At 40.6% G+C, this 23,531-nt stretch overlaps 1 protein-coding gene across 50 annotated transcripts in view; it reads left to right on the plus strand.

Moving 5' to 3' along the window:
- PKP4 (plakophilin 4) overlaps positions 1-23,531 on the plus strand; it is a 258,819-nt gene that overhangs the window by 208,820 nt on the left and 26,468 nt on the right. For all 50 annotated transcript variants that reach the window (XM_086354216.1, XM_086354067.1, XM_086354075.1 and 47 more), the window contains 2 exons: positions 5,236-5,364; positions 6,473-6,686. In XM_086354216.1, coding sequence (XP_086210342.1) covers positions 5,236-5,364; positions 6,473-6,686 — 343 coding nt within the window. The remainder of the gene's footprint in view (positions 1-5,235; positions 5,365-6,472; positions 6,687-23,531) is intronic.

The raw sequence follows: 23,531 nt of genomic DNA on the forward strand, positions 1-23,531 counted from the left end.
TGCATTCCTGAGGACTTAAGTTTTGACCTCTGTTTTGAACTGATTCATTATAAACAAGGATTTCATGTCTGATAATACACTTCAGTTATTCATAGTATGATAATTTCATAGTCTGATGCATAAAACTATTGTGGCTAGCTTTGATTATGTGCAGCTTCACTGATAATGTATTTTGTAAGATGAATAAATGATTATCTTATAATAATAGGTGCGTTTATTCTAGTCAAAACTGGAATCTAAGTGAGTTTAAAGTTTGAATATTCAAACCAAAGTAAAAGCTCATGACAATTTTAGTTTTAAAAATAACAACTTTAATATTTGTATTCACTTCTATACCTACTTTGTCATTAATGCCACATCATAGCCTGACACTTTCCCTGTAAGACTAAAGAAATTATTGATGTTTTCTATATATAAGGGATGAATTTTTTTAATAATGATCTAGTTTACAGCCAAAATGTATTAATGGTACAAATAATTCATCTGAAAGAAGGAACAAAGTACTTACTATGGAAAGTGGCAGTGAGACAGAATTCATGTTATTCTTTTTGAGGAGGGCTTCAGCTCTGACACTCAGCATAATTCCATTTACTGTCTCTTTCATCTTTATGCTATTGTCAAATATTTTACTTCTACACACATTGTAAAGCCCATAATATGGTACTGTTATTTTTACTGTAAATAGTTGTCTTTTAAAAAAATTATATGAAGTCAGAAACACGATCTTTTTATTCTCCTACATAATTATTTATAGTTTCCTGCACATCTTCCTATAAATTCTAGTTTCCATCTCAACTCATTTCCCTTCATCCCAAAGAACTTTCTCTAGCTTTTCTTATGTTTCATGTCTGCTGCCAACACATTCTCTCGACTTTAACTTATCTGAAAGTGTTTTTATTTACTAATTTTTAAAGGATATTTTTGCTAGATATATGATTCAGGATTAATAAGCTTTCATTTTCAGTGCTTTAAAAAGGACATTGTTCATTATCTTCAGAGTTCCATAGTTTCTGATGCAAAATCAGCCAACATTTGCATTATTTTTCTCATTAAAATAATGTATCTTTTCTCTGACCGACTTTCATATTTTTTCTCTTTTTTGTTGACCTTTAGCAGTTTTACTCTAACAAGCCTTAATTATGTTTTTCTTATATATAACCTGGTTGGGGTTCACTGAAATTCTTTACGTGTTGGTGATTTTACCAAAGTTGGGACATAGTAAACTATTATTTCTGTAAATATATTTTTCTGGCCCAAAATTCACTCTCCTCTCCTGGAATAACTTGACACCATCTCACAGGTTATTGTAGTTCTGCTCACTTTTAAAAAGTCTTTTTTCTCTGTGTTCTTCATTTAAGACTTTATTAATCTGTCTTCAGATTTGCTGTTTTTTTTCTCCCATGGGCTCCAATCTGTTGTTAAGCCCATCCAGTGAGTTTTTTTTCAAACAATTTGGCTTTTTTTTTTTTTAATAGTTTTCATGTCTCTGATGACATTCCCCATCTATTCCCTCCTTAAATATATCTTTTGCATTATGTCGTTGAGTGTATTTATAAAAAGCATTTTAAAATCCTCTGATCTTTCCAGCATCTATGTTTTCTGTAAGTCTGTTTCTGTTATTTTCATCTTTGAGAGTCACAGTTTTCTGTTTCTTCTTACAGCCCTGTAGTTTTAAATTATAGGCTGGTTGTGTGGATGGTACATTGTTAGCACTCTGTGTTGTCTCCTCTTAGGGTTCTAAGCTTTATTGTGGCAAATAACTAAATTACTGACAGGTGCTGTTTGATCCTTCACAATTGATTCTGTTCCTTACTAGGACAGATCTATTTTAGATTTGTTTTACTCCCTAGCACATGGCCCTTACTCTGTGGCATTGTTGTTACTCCTAAGCATGGCCTTTGTGGAGACTAAATGCTGAGATGATCAGTAAGGTCTGCACTGTAACTGGGCTGGAGGTCCAACATCACCTGGTACGTATTCAGTTCTCATTCTGCTCTCCACCAAACCTGCATATATGCAGTGCTCATATATACATATACAGCCCAGTGCTCAACTAACGACTCGTGAGTAGACCATACACAGACTTGCAGCGTCTCCTCTGCATAGCCCTCTCCTCCCCAGTATCCTGCCCTGCAAATTTTAACCTCTTTAGCATCTCCAAATTCCAGTCTTTCCCCCTCAGGTAACTAAGACCATCATGCCCAAATGAACTTGCCATCCATCCAGCCCATGAATTGATAGCAGTCTTTCCAGGATAAATTTCTGCTGAAAATCAAGTTTGGAGTTGATGCCAGCTAAGCCTAACTCCCCATCTCCAACTGGCGCCCAACCTTTGTGTTGTCTGGCTTTAGTGACACCCAGGGCCACTAGGAAATCTTGACCATTTAAAGAGGACAGAATATATATTCGTAATGATTGAGTCTTCAAGGAAAAATTAAATCACACTCCTTGCACTCTGCTAATTACCTTGTAGATTTATATAGTAGGCTGTAGACAGATTTTCATCAAAAATAGTTAACAGTTTCAATGCATAAATGAAAATCTGCCTTTATAGAGACTGCCCCTACTTAGTATATGGTTCATTTTTCAGGGCTGATGAATGTTAGTAAAATATATATATCCTAATTCTAAGTATGTAAAATACTTTAATATATCACCACAATTTAGTCATCACAATCAGTCTAAGAAGAAGTTAGAAATAATAGTTTTATTGTTCCTATTTTACAGATGGTAAAACTGGAATTCTAAATAAATGGTTTTCAAAATCACATCATAATTGAAAGACCTTGGACCTAAACATAGGCAGTCTAGCTCCAAATTCTGTGCTTTTTCTGCTCTGTTATCCTCTCTCTCTTGGTATTTGTGGTTTTCTTAGTGCCTGTCTATCCCCCAAACTGGAAATTTCCATGTCATCCTTGACTTCAGTTTTCAGTAAGTAGATTATCTGGCTGCTGTCCAAAGAATAGGTGGGGGAGGGGTGATATTTGAAGGACAGTGAGCCCAGGTGGCATGTTATTGGTTCAGCCAAGATGGAAAGAGTAGATGCGTTGGATTTATATTAAATATTTTGGAGATGGTTAACAGAGTTGCAGGTGGATTGGATGAGAAAGATAAAGGGAAGAGAAAAATCAAGGATGGTCATATTTTATTTTGGGCAAATGTGGGGATGGTGGATAGTCTCCTTGCCACCAGTTTTTCCTGATTCTAGTATATTCTTTACTTGGCCACGAGAGTTATCTTCCTTATAAATGTGACCATATTGCATTCTCTCACTCTTCTGCTTTAAAACCTCCACCAGGTAACGTTTCCTGTGTGGGAGAATAACACATGAACCACTGAACTCCACCTCTTAATACTAATGCCAGGTTCCTTGTCTATCTGTATCTAATGTTGTTTGATAGTGCCTACCGCATGCGGCAACAGTCAAGCTAAGTGAGATAATGTCTGTAAAGCTCTTGACATAATATCTGACACAGATAAACTCAGTAACAGTTCATGTTAGAGTATTAAGACTAAGCTTTTTTAGCTTGGAATACATGGCCCTGTACATGAGATCATGTCTTAATCAATGTTTGTGTCTCCAGCACCTGCTGTGGCGCTTGTAGCAGGAATTCACTGATGGGCGGTATGAATGTGTGTGTGCAGGTATGAAATGACCTGCCCCTTTGAAGTGGGTGAACCAGTTTATAACAGTTTCCTCCATCCTGTTATCAAAGTCTGCAAATGTGTTGCTTTGTGAACCATTTGTAAGAAACTTATCTTTATGCAACATAAGCATTAAATCACATTTAACAAGGATACCAAACAGTGAGCCATTTAAATGGCATCAGAAAATTCTGACAGTGTGGTATTATCTTATTTTAAAATGGTATGAAAATGTGTATGTATATTTAATATGATTGTGTACTCGTTGTACAAGGAGGGGGATAGTACAGGGGTAAGGGCGCAGACTCTGAAAGCTGATCGCTTGCTTGCTGTGTCGTGTCTGACTCTTTGCAACCCCGTAAACTGCCATGGGATTCTCCAGGCAAGAATACTGGAATGGGTTGCCATTTGCTTCTCCAGGGGATCTTCCCAATCCAGGGATTGAACTTGCATCTCCTGCATTGTGGGCAGATTCTTTACCACTGAGCCATCAGGAAAGCCCACCTGAAAGCTGATGCCTGGATTCAAATGTTGCTCAGCTGTTGACTAGCCAGGTGTCTTTAGGCAAGTCGCTTAGCACTTCTGCTTCAGCCTCCAAATCTGAAAGACTGCTTTAAGTATAAATGCATTAACATACATAAAATGCCTGGAATAGTGCCTGGCACAGAATAGGTGCTCAGGAAATATTACATTCTGCTGCTGCTGCTGCTGCTAAGTCGCTTCAGTCGTGTCCGACTCTGTGCGACCCCAGAGATGGCAGCCCACCAGGCTTCCCCGTCCCTGGGATTCTCCAGGCAAGAACACTGGAGCGGGTTGCCATTTCCTTCTCCAATGCATGAAAGTGAAAGGTGAAAGTGAAGTCACTCAGTCGTGTCCGACTCTTAGCAACCCCATGGACTGCAGCCTAGCAGGCTCCTCTGTCCATGGATTTTCCAGGCAAGAGTACTGGAGTGGGGTGCCATTGCCTTCTCCGATATTACATTCTACTTAATAATAATACAGTTTTTAACAATTGTGTATACACACATGTGCACACTTGATATGTTGAAAAAAGACCAACAGGAAACATAAACAGTGGTTTTCTCTGGATATAGGATTACTGGAAAAAAAATTGTTATCATGTTTTATATTTATTATAATCAAGAGCAACCATATATATTAAATTTCTTATAAACCATCAGGCATGCGGTATTTCCACTAGCCTTCTTCCTCCCTCCCCAGACGTGACATCTTCTCAGCTAGCTGAAGTGCACTTGCACTCGCACCTGCAAATTTCTTGCAGAGGCAGAAAGGCATAAAATTAGAATCAGGAGAAGGAAAACAAAAATGGAAAAGTAACTCATATTAAGAACCTCCTTTGTGCCCCGGATTCTTTCTGTGCATCATGATTCTTTAAGATCATAAGTATCTGTGATATGTTCATCAGTGGGAAAATATTATTTATGTATATTTTTAAATTTTATTTATTTTTTAGGATATTTGTAACGTCCTATTGTGGTCTCCACTCTTTTCTTTTGACAGATGTTTTGTTCAGTTTATGGTAGACCCTGGGCCTCGCTTTCTGAAGCCGTGTTTTTCTCTTGCAGGGAGTTTGCCTGGCGTGATCCTGAGTTGCCTGAAGTCATCCACATGCTGCAGCACCAGTTCCCGTCAGTTCAGGCAAACGCAGCGGCCTACCTGCAGCACTTGTGCTTCGGTGACAACAAAGTGAAGATGGAGGTACAGGACCAGTGCCTGGGGTGCCCAAGACAGCCGCGGGGAGCGGGGAGGGTGGAGCAGTGCCTTTCTCTTTAGCAGCTGTGTGCCTGCGTGCTTGAGAAATGGCCCAGTGCGTCTAGAGGCCCTTTAAAAGAGATGTTTCGATACCAGTTACTCTTTTACTTCTCAACTGCGCATTTCAATATTTCTTGGGAAAAGCTGCAATGAGGATATTTCTGGAAGTACATTTAGCTTTTTCAAATCATGTGTCCACTCATTACCTTATTTATAAAACATGAAGCAAAATCAATTTAACCTGCAGTTTTAAAAGTATTTTCTGTAAATCTGTTAGATACAAATTATAATATGTACTTATGAGCTCACGTATTTTATGAGATTCTGGTCAAGATTGGTGCCAACACGTAATTAAGTAAAGAATTTATAGCCATTACTAATTCTGAATATATATGAATATTTTATTTCAGATTTTAAGCATTTGGGGCTTTTATTGAAAATAGTCACTGGTTTTGGCTGGATTTCACATTTTAAGCCATTTTTCCCCCTGCAGTGTCATGCAGCATTTGTTTTTTTCATCCCTTAAAATTTAGAACAACACACAGTTACAGACCTAAAGGTGGATGCTGCAGATAAAGCCCCAAAATATTCATATAATGTACTAATGAAGTGACAAATGGAAGAAAATTTAGGAGAGGAGAGTCACCCGGAGACACGATTCTAGAAAGCCAATGACTTCAGTCAAAACTCCCCTCCCTTGTTTTCTTCAACCCCGCATAACTTTGTGTGCTTGTGTATTTGTGCATTTCACTCAGAAACAGCAGTGCGATCCCTGTGTATGTTCAGGGGTTGGTGTGTGACTGTGCTACCTGTGTGTGGCCCCTAGTCCACCTAGGGTCTCCCTTCCCTTCTTTAAGCCATGAACCTGTGAAAAGAGCTTCATCTTAGAGAGCGTCCTTAAAATTTATAAAGCACGTTTTCTTAGGATAAAAAGTGCCCTTTTGAAATGATCTGAAGTTATCTGTTTTCCATGATCTTTCCATAATAGTCTTTTGTTTGACCTCTGATTGACCACATGTCACTTAGGCCTGGTGCTTAATGTTTTTCATTCTAGGTGTGTAGGTTAGGGGGAATCAAGCATCTGGTTGACCTTTTGGACCACAGAGTTTTGGAAGTTCAGAAGAATGCTTGTGGTGCCCTCCGAAACCTTGTTTTCGGCAAGTCTACAGATGAAAATAAAATAGCAATGAAGAATGTTGGCGGGATACCTGCCTTGTTGCGACTGTTGAGAAAATCTATTGATGCAGAAGTAAGGGAGCTGGTCACAGGTGGGTACAAAATGTGATCTTGTCTTGAAGGAGGTGTTGAAAACCATCTAAACTCTGCCCGTGTATGGTGGCATTGTGAAGGACTTTAAAAGGTCTAGGAGGAGATGATGATACAGTGCTCACAGCTGTGACAGTGGCTCATACAAGTTACTCTAATGATTCAGAAGGCCCTTGCAGTGCTAGAGTCGTCTCTCCTAGTCTCATTCATTGTATTCGTTAGTGAGCAAGGATCAGCTAACAGATCTCTTGTTCACAAAGGGTTGAATACATTATTTTTCATTACATACTCCATAGTAATTACTCATTTTAAATAGATTTGGTTTCCTTCACTATGAAAATAAACTGTACTTAATGGATTGGCTACCTGCCACTTCAGTTCAGCCAGTGTCTGAATGCCTGTTAGTATCTCAGACACTTCTCCAGGTAACTGGAGATGTAAAATGGATAAAAGTCCCTGCCCTCATGTAGCACTTCGATTCCAGTGGAGCACAAGTGATTTTCTGTGAATGTCAGTGAAAAGTGCAAGTGCCGAACTCAGTAGAGGTTGCCCTGGGAGCACAGCTGATGGGTAGGGAAGTTCTCTGAAACCAAAGGTGGCCTAAAGGTTCAGGAGGCATTGGCTGGGTACAGAGGGGATATATTTCCAGTCGCAGGCAGAGGCTTGGAGACAGCATGGGATCTAGGAGCAGAGCTATCAGCAGAAGGGGGATTCTGTAAGAAGATAAGACCAGAGAGAAACACAGGCCTGGTTTGGGGAACTTGTGTTCCCGATGCAGTGGGAGGGATCATGGGACATGGCATGACTAGTTTGGGCTTTTAAATGCGTTCTTCCAGCAGGCAACTGGGTGGGGGATTAATTTAAAGTAGAGGAGCCTGGCACCTGAGAGGGCTGTGAGGAGGGTAGGAGTCTAGAGATAATGGCTTGTACTATTCACTGGTAGTGGGCAGTGAAGAAGAGGGAGCCATGAGAGAAATATTTCATGGCCAGGGCTTGATTGTCAAATTTGGGGAGCGAGCAACCCAGAGAAACAGTGATGCTTTGTCTTGATGTCAAGCTGAAAAAACCATTCTGCAGGAGGGTGAACAAATGACAGCACTATTTATAATAGACTATTAGGGGGAAATACTGAGTATTCATTGGTAGGGAAATGGTTAAATAAATGGCAGTACATCCACACAGCGAAACTACATAGAAGGGTTAAAATAAGCGCATTAGCACTATCTGTAGCGACAGAGAAATCTCTACAACTGCTTGCAGAATGATAAACCCAGTATGATACTATAGCATAAGTGTTAAAGTATGCAGGTTGAGGCTATAATTTATTTTTTGATAGAGACACACTCAAGAAAGGTAAAATTTTTTATTAAAATGATAAAAGACAGATTCAGGATAGTTGGTTATGTCTACAGGGTACAGGTGGAGAAAAAGGGATTGGGGAGTAAAATCCAGCTCCATTTCTTTAAAAAGAAAGAGAAATCTAAAACAAATAAGACAAAATGTTAATGCAGCTGATCCTTGGATAACCTGGGGTTTGGAGGCACTGATCCCCCGTGCAATCAACACTCTGTGTATAGCTTACAGTCAGCCCTCCACATGTGTGGTTCCTCCATGTCTACAGTTCTACATCCATGGATTTGACCAACCACCGGTTGTACAGCACTGTAGTTTTTACTATTGAAAAAAAAAGCCACATTATTAGTGGACCCATTTCAAACCCATATTGTTCACAATTCAATTTCATTTAACAAAACTAGGGGTAGTAGACATCTGGGTGTTTGTTTTATACTTGCTTTGCTATTTTTCATGCTTGAAATAGTTAACTTAAAAATTTTTAACATTTTTTTCAAAATTAAACCCATTCCCCAGTGGCTTCCACTGTCAAATCAGAGCTTTAGGTTCTGTCAGCTCTTACTCAGTCACACTTGCTGCTGCTAAGTCACTTCAGTCGTGTCCGACTCTGTGCGACCCCAGAGACGGCAGCCCACGAGGCTCCACCGTCCCTGGGATTCTCCAAGCAAGAACACTGGAGTGGGTTGCCATTTCCTTCTCCAATGCAGGAAAGTGAAAAGTGAGAGTGAGGTCGCTCAGTCGTGTCTGACTCTTAGTGACCCCATGGACTGCAGCCCACCAGGCTCCTTCATCCATGGGATTTTCCAGGCAAGAGTACTGGAGTGAGTTGCCATTGCCAGTCACACTTAGTAATATATTAATAACAAACCATCTCGAATCTAATATTTAGTTAAGGGGAATCAGCTTTCTTGTAAGATATTAATGTTCAAAGTAAATGCCCTGTATTCAAATAAAGTATGAAAATTATGTACTAAAAGTAGAATCCACGTTATGTATAAACTCCAAAATGGATTGCTTGCCCTAATGTAGTTTGAATATTAATGCTTTAACACATCTAAATTACATATTGATTTAGGTGTATGTACTTCCTCTTTATAATATGTTCTTAAAACATCAAACCCTCTCACACACACAAAAATAATTTCTTTGTATTTACATATTGTGTATTGTGTGTGTGTATGAAATGAAAATTAGAACAAGAAATAGAATTAAGAAGAAAAGATTATAGACATAGCTGTTTAAGAAGCTAGGACTGTCACTGTGATTACACCCAAAAATTTATCCTAAGCTCCCTGTTAGGCATAGAGAAGATGGTGTTATTTGCAGTATATGAGTTTTTTCTTTCCTCATATGATATTTCTTTCCCATCACTTTGAACATATATATGAATGTTCAATATTTTCTCCCAGTAACCTACCTGTGCAGCCAGCAAGGCTACCGAATGATGTGTGCGGGCTCCCTGAGGGACCAGGGGGCAATCCAGGGTCAACCTGACCTTGGAAACACAGCGTCTACTAGATCTGGTTCTCTTTTGATTAACTAGGCTGATTTTTCATGGCTTGGTCCTTAACATCCATAATGTGCAGCTTTTTTCTGTTCTGTCATAATTTCTCACAGGAAGAGGGAGTCTTGGCAGCTTTTTTGTTTCTGAGGTTTTATCCTTGGGAGGAATTGTTACAGTGTCTTTCCTGAACTGAGCTCAAGAAATTTGTTATGATTTAGTGATAAACAAGAAGTAAAGTGCATGAAAGTTTGGTGATTTCTTTTTCATTTTAGAATAAATCAAATTTATTTGAAGTAGAGCCAGACTGTACTACTAAGGGCTTTTATGTACTAATTTACCTGGTGCATACTCTGGATGGGAGTACTAATTTAGCTGCTTTACTACATATTTCATCATTTCTATTTGGGAACAGTACTAAGTTGCTGAGAACACAAGATATTTTAAGACTTGGACCTTGACCTTGAAAGGAGGATATGAGTTTTCCCAATTCAAAAAACTATTTCCCTAATAGATTGTATCAGTTCCAATATAAAACTAGCAACAACCTCTGATATTTCTGTCTTAGAAACAGCTGCCAGTAGCTTTTAGCCTATTATAGAAGTATTTTTTAGCCATAGTTATAGGGTACGGAATATTAACAACTGTTTTATAGCTCTGTATTTGTACCTGTAACAATTTATGTTGGTGTGTGGATGGATTGCTTATGAAATATTTTTTGCAAAAGTAGGCTTTGCTTTGGAATGGGAGTAGCCAGTGTGTAAACAGGTCACTGAGATGACAATATAGAAAGGAGTTGGACCAGAGAACTTACAGAATTGAGTTTCCAGTTTCAAAATGCTATATGTCAGCCCAAGTTTGATTTGTATATAAACATTATCTACCTAATATGAAACTACCAAGTCATAATATAAATTGAGCATGGTTACTTGGCAGTGTATGTGTATTATATTTATACATTTATTTGTAGCTTAAGATTTATGGAGACAAGAAAAATCTATTCACATTTCTCAATTCCAGAATTTAGTAGTACCAACTTTAATGATCAGTGGTGGTTTACTGTTATTTTTAAATTTATTTATTTATTCATATTTTTAGCTGTGCTGGGTCCTCGTGGTGGTGCATGGGCTTTCTCCAGTTGCAGTGAGTGGGGTCTACCCTAGTTGTGGTGCAAAAGGCTTCTCGGTGCAGTGGGTTTTCTTGTTGCAGAGCACAGGTTCTGCAGGTTCTGGACTTTGTTGCCCCGTGGCATATGGAATCTTTCTGGACCAGGAATTGAACCCATGTCCCCTGCATTGACAGGTAGATTCTTAACCCCTGGAACCACCAGGGAAGTCCTCAGTAGTGTTCTAAGAGCAACTAATCCCTGATATGTTTTAGAGAATGACAACATCTAGAGATCCTTCTGCCCTTTCATTAACTATTCCTCAAGTCAAACACTCATAAACTCTCTAAATCATAGAATCACAAGATTGGAAGGGACCTCAGAATTCATTTTGCCCATCAGCCATCTAACGCATGGAGCCCCTGGGTGGCTTCCCTGGTGTGCAGGCCGCCCACCATTTGCTTGAACCCACAGGGACAGGGAAGTCATTACTTTGTTATTACTCAGTCATTAAGACTGAGCAGCAGGGTTGTCCAGAAAGCACCAAGAAAACATTAAGTATGACTGGAGAAGCAAGGAAGAGAAGCCGTCGGGAGCTCATTTTGCCTAGGAATAGCCACTCCAGTATTCTTGCTTGGAAAATTCCATGGACAAAAGGAGCCTGGTGGCTACAGTCCATGAGGTTGCACAGTCGGACATGACTAAGCATGCACACAGATAGCCCCAAATCCAGCCTTCCAGATTGCTCCTAACTGGGAAAGCATGCCCCAGTCTGAACCATTTTCATTAAAACACATCTGCTCCAGACTTGGTTTGAAGGGTGTGCTATGTGACTGCATCACGCAGCATTCCCTATCACCTGTCCATCTCCTGGAAGCTATCCTTCCAAATACTAATGTTCTGCCAGTGTCTCCACAAAGTACTCTGACCGTGGCCAATCTTGCATGATGCTTGGTCTTTGTAGGTATAGCCTAAGAGTTCTTCAGTTAAGTTATAGTCAACTTTGGATCATGAAATGTTAAAGCACAATGCAACTGTCTTGTTCAAAATATTGTATCACTTGAAAATTGGTATCCCCTTGTTCTGTTGTTCTTAACATTAAGTAATTCAACCTAGTTATTAATCCAAAGCCCTTTTTTCTAGTTCCTTTTGTTTCAGTTTGGCATTCTTAACACACTTCAGTGAAGAAGTTTTAACTGTTGTTTTAAAAAGATGCCTCGCCTTTGCTTTAAATATAATAACTGTCCAGGGCCTGCATTTTGGGCCACATCTTTATTTTCAGGGGAAAAAAGGAAAAAATACTTGTAGCCAAGTATATTTTCCCAGGAGAGTGTGGCTGCCATTGTTAATTAAAATAGTTCTCTAATATGTAACATGATTCTGTGTTTTCTTCATTGTGTTGAACATTTTCCAGGTTGAAACCTAATGAGCTTTTCTTCCAGTAAGTGCTGATATGTGTAGGTGAGGTTTGTATTACAAAGATACTTTTTGCCTTTATTGTGCTTAAACCTGAAAGCTGGATGAAGTATGGTTTTCCCCCGGTTGGGTTGTAACATGAACGTCTACTAGGTCACAGGCTGTGGATAAAAAGTGGGATCATCTTGTCACTAGAAAAAATGTGTTGAATTTACTTGTTCAGGATAATTAGTATTTCTAAGCTAGGATATGTCAGCTTCAAGTTATTGAGCATCCTGAAAGAATCACTTTTGAAAACTATAGAAATTGAAGATATTGCATAGAATCTGGAGGCCTGCCTTTTAATGCACCAGATGTCCCAAAATTATCACACTTCTCTTACCCCCATTAACACTGGTGTTAAATACCCAAAAGTAGCCTTTGGATAATAATGGACTTTGTTTAAATGACTGCCATATTCACATTCCTTCCAATTTAGCAAGTGATTATTCATCCATATGGCTAAATAAAATATTTCCACACTGTTTATTTTAAAATTTTTGGATGCCAGCAGTGGATTCCAGACACTATGAAGAACGTGAAATTATGCATATTCCTTTCCTAATCATTAGCTCCATATTTCTAATTAGTAAATTAATAAGAAAATGATTGCTGTGGAAGAGGAAGAGTAGATGGGCCAGGCTAAAGTTTAGCAAACAGCAGGACATCCTATAAAGAGCCACAGCTTAATGGACATGCATTCAGCCTTTTGGATGGTTGCTTGCCATTACAGGATGAAATAATTGCTAAACATGTCCCCTTGGCCTAATTAATGTGCCTTCAAAACAGTCATTTATTCTCTGATCCAGAGAGGAGTTGGCCTACTACTGTCTGCTGTGCTTTTTGTGGGCCCCTAGAGCTCTTCGGAGCCGCATGGGTAGTTTTCAGAAATCAAGCAGCATCGCCCCCCAGTTCTCAGCGTAAGTCGATAGAATCCTTACCACTTGGTCTACTTTATAAAATAGCATTTTATTATTAAATGCATTCTCTTCTTTACTGAACATTTCAAACCATAAAAATCAATAATGAGAAATAAAATGACAAAAGTTTCATTGGTAGCAAGACAATAATAGCTTGATAGATGCAACAACTGCTAATTCAAAGTCACAGAACTTTGAGCTGGAAAGGGCCGTAAAGAAATCTATTCTGCCCCTGGTATTTCAGCGTAAGAAACTAGGGTGCAGAGAGGTTGGCTTCCCTGGCTTGCAGGTTGGAACTGTTTCCTCCCTGCCTCTGCCTGCCCCAGCCCATCCCCCAAGTCTGGGGGAGGGTGCAAAAGCCCATTTTCACATCTCATGTTCCTTAATCTTTCAAATTACCACCAAAAAGAATTTTTTAAAAAGTCCCATATCTCCTTTACTGTCTGAATTTCACCCAGATGTATGGAGAAATATTTTTGAACTTAGTCACTGGCATGACCACATCAAACTAATGATCAGGTAGTTTGCTTCAAATATGTGAAATGTGATCTTAGCCTTGTATTTCAAGATTTGCATCCTGAGTATGAAAAGATTTGCCCTTGGAAGTGGAATGTGACATTCTGTTTAGTGCGTAGGGTTCTGAACACCAAGCAGGATGAGGCAGTCAAGTGGGGAGACTCAGAGACTCCTGGAGAATTCAAGTGGTCAGCCACTGGTCTTGGGTGGGGTATCTCAGCACGAGCCAGGCCCCGTTAACGACACTCTTTCAGTAAACCAGCCAGCATGTTACTGTGAGAAGGATGAGAGCACATGACAAAATACCCAAAAAAGATGCCCAGAAGACCCCACCCATGTTTCTTGGGTCTTTTGCAGTTTCGGAGTCTTTCTGATCTCTTAAGACTTAGGACTGGAGGCCCTTCTGTCTCTAAGCTGCTCTGCTTGGATCAGATGACTCAGTAGAAGCTTGGTGCCATTACAAATGCATAAGTACATTCCTGGAACACATAGAAGTCAGATGTGGAACCTACAATGGCAGGAACTTTTTCTTAGGGCAATCTCTGTGTAAATGGCCTAACTCTGTCAGCACCTGAAGTGACCTGAAGATCAACCAGGGTGGCCACGTCACTACCCCCACTGCCACCTCTGCATCAGAGCACTTCTCTTAGAAGGATTTCCCTTCATGTGACCCATTCACTTTTATAAACTGCCCCCCAGCAGAGGCAGTCATCCTTTATGTGCCTTACGGGCCATTCTTAGTCAGCAATTCTAAATTGTAAGCTGATTTATTTTCAGAGGAAATGCCTTTCCAGGGTACATAAGACCGTATCCCTCCGTGATGTCATTAATCCTCTCAACCTGCCTCTAAAGTTGGGAAGTTACCTAGGTAAGAAAGAATATGATGAAATGCAAATGTGGGTCTGTAAGTGGAGCTTTAGAAATTGATAGATCTTTTTAAAGATGCTGTGATCCACCTTTGTATCGGAAAAATCACAGAAACAAAGGCTAACCCTTACGTTCTTTAAAACTCTATACAGATAAAGATCAATCATTTGAGTCCTTTGGCTGGGAAGAGTTTAAACAGCCAGAGTAGTCCCCTTCCAATTGAACATGCAGGCTGGGACCACACTGTGTGCAGCATCTGAGCCATTACTCACGGTGACAGGAACCGGAGGTCCTGACCATTGTGACCACAGCAGGGTCCGAGTTAGCCTTCCCATGCCTGGCATGGAGTACGTGTTAGCTGAGCAGGAAATCTCAGGGAGCAACCAGGGTCGCAAAGCAAGCCCCGCAGGCTGGCTGGGCCAGGCCTCCCTGTGGGACCCAGCTCTCGAGGCAGCTGCACTGCCCCCCACCTAGGATGGCACTGTGCCAACCAGCAATGAGTGTAGCAAAGCCTAGGCTGGCAGCAAGGGCACAGGAAAAAGAAAGCCAGGAGCTAGGAGTGTAAGCCAGGCCCAGGACTGCACATTCAGCTAGTCTGGGGGTCACCACACATGTTTTAGGAATCTCTGCTGCGATGGTCTCATCTTGGGAACCCTGGAGATGATTACCCCACCATGACTTGTTTTCCTGGGAATTTCTCCAGAGAAAGCCATTACTGTAATTAAAGACACTCTCATAATAATTGCTTTCCTATTATTTCATTTCTGTCTCAATGTCATAATTTATTCACAGCATTCCTGTCCTAGTGGAAAGTTTGAGATATTTACCTGAAGCCACAAATAGCAAATACTTCTCACACTATTTTTTCCCACTCCCCCTTGATTTCCTTGTTTCTGTCAGCTGAACCATAGTCTCACACATGAGCTAAACTGTTGACTCATCTTTGACATCACCCTCAGCTTACATCAGGCTCCAAATTCTCACCACAAGCATCTTCCCTCCCTCTTCCCGTCCCCTCCGCGCTCCTTCAGGTCCTCATCACATGCTCCCTGAAGTACTGTCCTTAGACACAGGCTCTGCCCCTCCTGGTCCCTCAGGGTCACTGTCCCCTCCTGGGATGACCCCTGGCCTTACAGTCCACACTTCCCCACCTGCCAGCCAAATCTACAGCCCCTGTGCTCACCTTCCCTTCTGGGCCAACCCCAGCCTCAAGGTTCCCCCATTCCTACCCCTCTCAATGGAAGAGCACCCCAAGCCCACTTCCCCCTGGCCTCTACCTTTCACACTCCAGCTTGAATGCCATGGTCTCCAGTTCCACACCAAGGTGGAGCTTCGCCTACTCAGTGAACATCCAGAGCGAGGCAACCTGGTATTGGGAGCAAGTGTGGGCTCCAGAGTCTGATTGACTCATTTCCTTCTTGATCTCTGACCCCTGGCAAGTCCTCCTCACCAGTGCCAGCTCCCCCCAAAGATAAACACAGCACCTGCCACTTGGGGTTGCTGTGGAGTGCCTGACACAAACCACATGCAAGCTGGCCTTGTTGCTCTTCTGCTGGTGACTCCTTGGTCACTGCTGCCTGGAGCTGTAACTGTTTGTGTCAAGGCCTCCTGGGAGCCAAGGGCCCGCCTACTTGTATCCTTTAGTGTCTGATGTAAAAGCACCCCTACCAGCACTTTTCCAGTAGAAGTGTAAATGCAGGGCACGTGTTGTTATGAACTTCCTAGTAGCCACATTACAAAGGAAAAGAAACATCTGTTTATTTTAATAGTGTAATTTGTTTGACCCAGTAGTTCCAGAATATCACTTCAACTTGTAAGCAGTACAGAAACTATTAGTAAGGTGTCCTACATTCACTTGTTTCATACCAGGTCTTCATAATCAAGTGCATATTCTACACTCAGCACATCTCAGTTTGGACTCGCTGTACTTCACATGCTCAATAGTCTAATATTTCTACCCCCCTTTTTCAAAGATGCTTGCAGGGTGGGGATACACAACTGCAGCCTGTTCCTCAGAGCCCATGGATGCAGAATGGCTGGGAAGGGATGAACATGTATATACCACACAGTGTTCTGACCCCCAGAGAACTGAAACATGACCTGACTTGTCATGATGCATGCTCTGTGCAGGGAACCATGGGGCCAAGACCTTACTATCCCTTCTCTGAGTTAACACTCTTCACACCCCTATGGCTTGGATGCCTGGTGGACATCTCGTGAAAGAGCATAACTAAAACAAGAACAAACACTGAGCATGAGGGCAACTTATGAAGGAAAATGCAGGGGCTGGTCAGGTCAGTTCAGTTCAGTCACTCAGTCATGTCCAACTCTTTGTGACCCCATGATTTGCAGCACGCCAGGCCTCCCTGTCCATCACCAACTCCCGGAGTTCACTCAGACTCAGGTCCATTGAGTCGGTGATGCCATCCAGCCATCTCATCCTCTGTCGTCCCCTTTTCCTCCTACCCCCAATCCCTCCCAGCATCAGGGTCTTTCCCAATGAGTCAACTCTTCGCATAAGGTGGCCAAAGTACTGGAGTTTCAGCTTTAGCATCATTCCTTCCAAAGAAATCCCAGGGCTGATCTCCTTCAGAATGGACTGGTTGGATCTCCTTGCAGTCCAAGGGACTCTCAAGAGTCTTCTCCAACACCACAGTTCAAAATCAGTAGTGATACCTGAAGTGCACTAGTACTTTTTTGGCTGTTTTATTTTTCTTTTTTTTTGCAGTGCCCATGAACTCTTGTGTTGTTCGGTGTTGGGTGTTTTGTTTTGTTTTTGATAACTAGGAAGCAACATGAGTACTATATAAAAATTAATGGGTTTAGATTTATTTCATATCAGAAAAAAATTGCATAGGCTGTTATATATGCTACTCGAAAAATAGCATTTTCCAAATGTTGTTTGGTTTTCTAATATCCTTTAAGAAATATATTTTTCAAATGGTGCTATTATTTTAATTAGGTAAAATCAGTTTCTAATTTAACTATAGAATTATCACTTGGCTCTTTGAATAGCTATAAAACTAGTTTTAAATGTGAGCTCTTTCAAAATTCTGCAGCCAAGGATTTATGTGAAATGGTATTCTAATTACTTTATTCATTCTTTGTGAGAAAAATGAGCTTTCATCTCTTACGGCAGTATTTCATTGTGGTTACTGGTTACTCTTAATTACGTGTACTTTTTCCTGTGGTAGAGAATAAGCAGCATTTTCTTCAATAGGAGGCATGAAATTCCCTAACATATTCTAAATTTGTTTATGCATGTTCATAGTTCTCACAACAAAAAAAACTAATTGTTTTGAATAAAAACCTCAAGTTTCCTAAGCTGAATTATAGTTCATTTTTAACTTTTTCTTGTTGTGGGCCCTGCATAAGTGTAACCAGACATATAAAAGAATGAAAGAGTATTTCTTACCTACTATGCTTGCCTAATGAAATTTTTTTTTTTTTTTGCCTAATGAAATTTAAATTAATATTAAATTTAGAAAAAATGCTCATCATACTGTGAAAAGTCAACATGCTGAATATCCCTGAAGCACATTCTGCATTAGGATGTTAGAGCTAAAGGTTTATCGTGTTGATGGAGAATGCTAATCCTGAAGTTCTCTATTTCTTATCAGTCTCGCTGCATGTGGGAGTTGGTGTATATTCTATTCATTACTTACTGCTCTAGGAACATTCTCCCTGACCCATTAAATGAAGCCCTGGACAGACTAAGTGGAAAGAACATTATTTTATTACTACTTTAGTGATGTGGGTGACACAGGTATTATTAGTCGGTCTTAAGACTGGTGCTTTTTACTTCGAGTAGAAAAGTCAATTCCATAGCTAAGGCTTTTAAGTTTAATTGAACCTTCTTCATCTAATATTGGTTGATCAGAACTGGTTACTTTAGCTTTCTATAACCTTTATTTTTTAAATAGAAAGTGGAGAAGAAAAACCAGTGTCTTGGAACTTGCTCTGATGTTCAAAATGGCAAGTTAAATCCATACCAAATGTAGTTTTGAGTGTTATGTGGGAAAGCGCATGATTGGAGGTATAATGTAACCCTTAGTGTGGGATCAGAAAGCTGCCTTTGTGTGGATGCCACAAGCATATCAAAAATAGAATCCTTCCTTTTTTCTGATCAAGAATAAGTTGCAGAAGAGGAAGCCTGAATTTCTATGGCAGACTGGTCTTATGAGTCATCCGAGTTGACCAAAAGATAGCCTACTTTGCCTACTTTGCTCTATATGTCTACAGAAGGATTCAGTTCAGTGCAGTCGCTCAGTTGTGTCCAACTCTTTGCAACCCCATGAATCGCAGCACGCCAGGCCTCCCTGTCCATCACCAACTCCCAGAGTTCACTGAGACTCACGTCCATCGAGTCAGTGATGCCATCCAGCCATCTCATCCTCTGTCGTCCTCTTTTCCTCCTGCCCCCAATCCCTCCCAGCATCAGAGTCTTTTCCAATGAGTCAACTCTTCGCATGAGGTAGCCAAAGTACTGGAGTCTCAGCTTTAGCATCATTCCTTCCAAAGAAATCCCAGGGCTGATCTCCTTCAGAATGGACTGGTTGGATCTCCTTGCAGTCCAAGGGACTCTCAAGAGTCTTCTCCAACACCACAGTTCAAAAACATCAATTCTTCGGCACTCAGCCTTCTTCACAGTCCAACTCTCACATCCATACATGACCACTGGAAAAACCATAGCCTTGACTAGATGAACCTTAGTTGGCAAAGTAATATCTCTGCTTTTCAATATGCTCTCTAGGTTGGTCATAACTTTTTTTCCAAGGAGTAAGTGTCTTTTAATTTCATGGTTTCAGTCACCATCTGCAGTGATTTTGGAGCCCCCAAAAATAAAGTCTGACACTGTTTCCACTGTTTCCCCATCTATTTCCCATGAAGTGATGGGACTGGATGCCATGATCTTCGTTTTCTGAATGTTGAGCTTTAAGCCAACTTTTTCACTCTCCTCTTTCACTTTCATTAAGAGGCTTTTTAGTTCCTCCTGACTTTCTGCCATAAGGGTGGTGTCATCTGCATATCTGAGGTTATTGATATTTCTCCCAGCAATCTTGATTCCAGCTTGTGCTTCTTCCAGCCCAGCGTTTCTCATAAGGTACTCTGCGTATAAGTTAAATAAGCAGGGTGACAAATACAACCTTGACATACTCCTTTTCCTATTTGGAACCAGTCTGTTGTTCCATGCATACCTCTAAATAATTTCGCATTTTATATTTGGGAAACACTGACCCTGCAGTTTTGCAGTTTGAGGGATGGGGATCCAGGCATTTTGGTGTAACTTCTGGTGCTGGGAGATGGATCAGCAATGTGCTTCCCCTAGCCCATAACTAGGGTGCTGGTTTCAGCAACTGTCTGTTTAGGTCTTCAGGTGAAAAACAAGCAAAACTATGCTGGCGAATTCCCTTGAAGATTCACACCACTGTTCTGACCCTCTCCCTATAGTTACAGACATGAAAGGATACTCTCAGGACCCTCAGAAAAGAAGTGAAAAGGATGGAATACTTAGGAACTAAATCTGACAGGCAAGCAGTAAAACAGAAATCTAAAAACAAATACAGGCTATTTAAGTGGATCCATTGACATATATTCCTGAGCTCCTGTTGTATTCCCTGCATAAGTGTAACCAGACATATAAACGAATGAAAGAGTATTTCTTACCTACTATGCTTGCCTAATGAAATTTAAATTAATATTAAATTTAGAAAAAATAAATGCTCATCATACTGTAAAAAGTCAACATGTGGAATTTCAAGCCCACCAAATCATTAAATGGAAAGTTTATTTTGTGTGTCTTGACTCTTTAACGTATTATGTGTAAAGCACATTGTGCCTGGCAAAGAGTAAGACCACAGTAAAATGGCCAAGTTACTGTTATTGATGTTGATCTGTGAACGTTCTGCTGTCCAATCCCAAGTAGATGTAATGGCTGGTAGTAGACTGTGAAATGACATATAACTCCACTGATCATTCTAAATGCTGGACAAGGAACAGAAAGAGCCAGACAAAATTCTTATTCCGGGACAGAAAATCAGGCCAATCTACAAATCTGGTAACTATCCTTTGCCAGAGTAGATCTTAGAAGGGGCCAGGAGTGGAGGCAGGAACCATGAGAAACAAGCTTTTCTGCCAGCGATCAGAGAACCTCTAAGCGTCAGCTTCAAGAGAAGTGTGCCAAGAACCAGCCCTCTTCTTAGTCATGGTCTCACCTGAAGTTTGTGACTCAACACTGTTTAATTTTCTGTATAGATATATCTCATTTTATACCTATAGCCTACAATATGATAGACTTTACTTTCCATAAACCTTGCCTTAAGTGGATTTTACTGGAATGCATTTATTCTGTGAAGTAGAAGGTAGCTTATTGGAAAATGCAGCTCTCCCCCATGTGTAGAATTCTGTAGAGTGAGGACAGTGAAATGATTTCACAGAAAAAAAAAATCGCTCTATGGCCTTAGGAATCACATGATATAAAATTGTCAGCAGGGGAGGTTGGGAAATGACCCTTGCCACCACAGCCTCAGGGCCACACGCTGCCACGTATGCAGGCCTCTTCAGCGCCCTGGGCAGTGAGGCCGGCCTGGTTGGCAGGAAGCATTAGAGCCCTGTTTGTGGCAGCTGCTGCCACCCACCCTTCCACACCTCAACCTTTTGGCTTCTCTCAGCTCACCTATCATCTAGGTCAGAGCCAACCTTCAGAGGCTCGTTTTTCACTCTTAGCTCCCAAGGTCTGTTCTGTGGTCATCTGTCCTCAGATATTTTTCCCCTACTACAGCCCTTTTTAAATGCCTTTTAGACCCAAAACCCAGTTTTTCAAACAGCAACACACAAGTGAAGCCCAGTATTGAGAAAAGAGGCTGGAGCCACTCTGGGTGAACTGGGGTAGGATCTAGAGCCCTGCCCCCAATTCTCCACCCACCCCTCCCCTGGCTCCCCCTGGAAGCCCAGCAGAACCCTCAGAATTATCCGTAGAGAAGTGGGGCCACCTGTGGAGTTGCAGTTCATTTTGTGAGCACCTGCCATGTGCATCTGCCACAAAATAATTATGGAAGCAAAGGTCTGTCGTGGTGGACAGGACAAGCTTTAAGAGATAAAGTAGGGTCTTTCCTTTCCCTGATTCTGGACTGTCCAAATCTCCCTCGAGTCAGCCTAACAAGGTGGGTCACCGCTAAGGCTGAGGTTTTGAAAAGCTGTGCTTTTTTTTAAATATAAATTTATTTATTTTAATTGGAGGTTATTTACTTTACAATATTGTATTGGTTTTGCCATACATCAACATGAATCCGGCACAGGTATACACGTGTTCCCCATCCTGAGCACCCCTCCCACCTCCCTCCCCGTACCATCCCTCTGGGTCATCCCAGTGCACCAGCCCCAAGCATCGTGTATCATGCATCAAACCTGGACTGGCGATTCGTTTCCTATATAATATTATACATGTTTCAATGCCATTCTCCCAAATCTTCCCACCCTCTCCCTCTCCCACAGAGTCCAAAACACTGTTCTATACATCTGTGTTTCTTTTGCTGTCTCACATACAGGGTTATCGTTACCATCTTTCTAAATTCCATATATATGCGTTAGTATACTGTATTGGTGTTTTTCTTTGTGGCTTACTTCACTCTGTATAATAGGCTCCAGTTTCATCCACCTCATTAGAGCTGATTCAAATGTATTCTTTTTAATGGCTGAGTAATACTCCATTGTGTATATGTACCACAGCTTTCTTATCCATTCATCTGCTGATGGACATCTAGGTTGCTTCCATGTCCTGGCTATTATAAACAGTGCTGTGATGAACATTGGGGTACATGTGTTTCTTTCAATTCTGGTTTCCTTGGTGTGTATGCCCAGTAGTGGGTTTGCTGGGTCATAAGGCAGTTCTATTTGCAGTTTTTTAAGGAGTCTCCACACTGTTCTCCATAGTGGCTATACTAGTTTGCATTCCCACCAACAGTGTAAGAGGGTTCCCTTTTCTCCACACCCTCTCCAGCATTTATTGCTTGTAGACTTTTGGATAGCAGCCATTCTGACTGGCATGAAATGGTACCTCATTGTGGTTTTGATTTGCATTTCTCTGATAATGAGTGATGTTGAGCATCTTTTCATGTGTTTGTTAGCCATCTGTATGTGTTCTTTAGAGAAATGTCTGTTTAGTTCTTTGGCCCATTTTTTGTTTGGGTCATTTATTTTTCTGGAATTGAGCTGCAGGAGTTGCTTGTATATTTTTGAGATTAGTCCTTTGTCAGTTGCTTCATTTGCTATTATTTTCTCCCGTTTTGAAGGCTGTCTTTTCACCTTGTTTATAGTTTCATTTGTTGTGCAGAAGCTTTTAATTAGGTCCCATTTGTTTATTTTTGCTTTTATTTCCAATATTCTGGGAGATGGGTCATAGAGGATCCTGCTGTGATTTATGTCAGTGTTTTGCCTATGTTCTCCTCTAGGAGTTTTATAGTTTCTGGTCTTACATTTAGATCTTTAATCCATTTTGAGTTTATTTTTGTGTATGGTGTTAGAAAGTGTTCTAGTTTCATTCTTTTACAAGTGGTTGACCAGTTTTCCCAGCACCACTTGTTAAAGAGATTGTCTTTTCTCCATTGTATATTCTTGCCTCCTTTGTCAAAGATAAGGTGTCCATAGGTGCGTGGATTTATCTCTGGGCTTTCTATTTTATTCCATTGGTCTATATTTCTGTCTTTGTGCCAGTACCATACTGTCTTGATGACTGTGGCTTTGTGGTAGAGCCTGAAGTCAGGCAGGTTGATTCCTCCAGTTCCATTCTTCTTTCTCAAGATTGCTTTGGCTATTCAAGATTTTTTGTATTTCCATACAAATTGTGAGATTATTTGTTCTGGCTCTGTGAAGAATACCGTTGGTAGCTTGATAGGGATTGCATTTAATCTATAGATTGTTTTGGATAGTATACTCATTTTCACTATATTGAGTCTTCCAATCCATGAACATGGTATATTTCTCCATCTATTAGTGTCCTCTTTGATTTCTTTCACCAGTGTTTTATAGTTTTCTATATATAGGTCTTTAGGTTCTTTAGGTAGATATATTCCTAAGTATTTTATTCTTTTCGTTGCAATGGTGAATGGAATTGTTTCCTTAATTTCTCTTT

The sequence above is a fragment of the Bos grunniens genome, chromosome 2 (assembly GCF_055505025.1).
Source record: "Bos grunniens cultivar Pamir isolate PY7600 chromosome 2, Bosgru_T2T1.0, whole genome shotgun sequence".
Classification (NCBI taxonomy): Eukaryota; Metazoa; Chordata; class Mammalia; order Artiodactyla; family Bovidae; genus Bos; species Bos grunniens.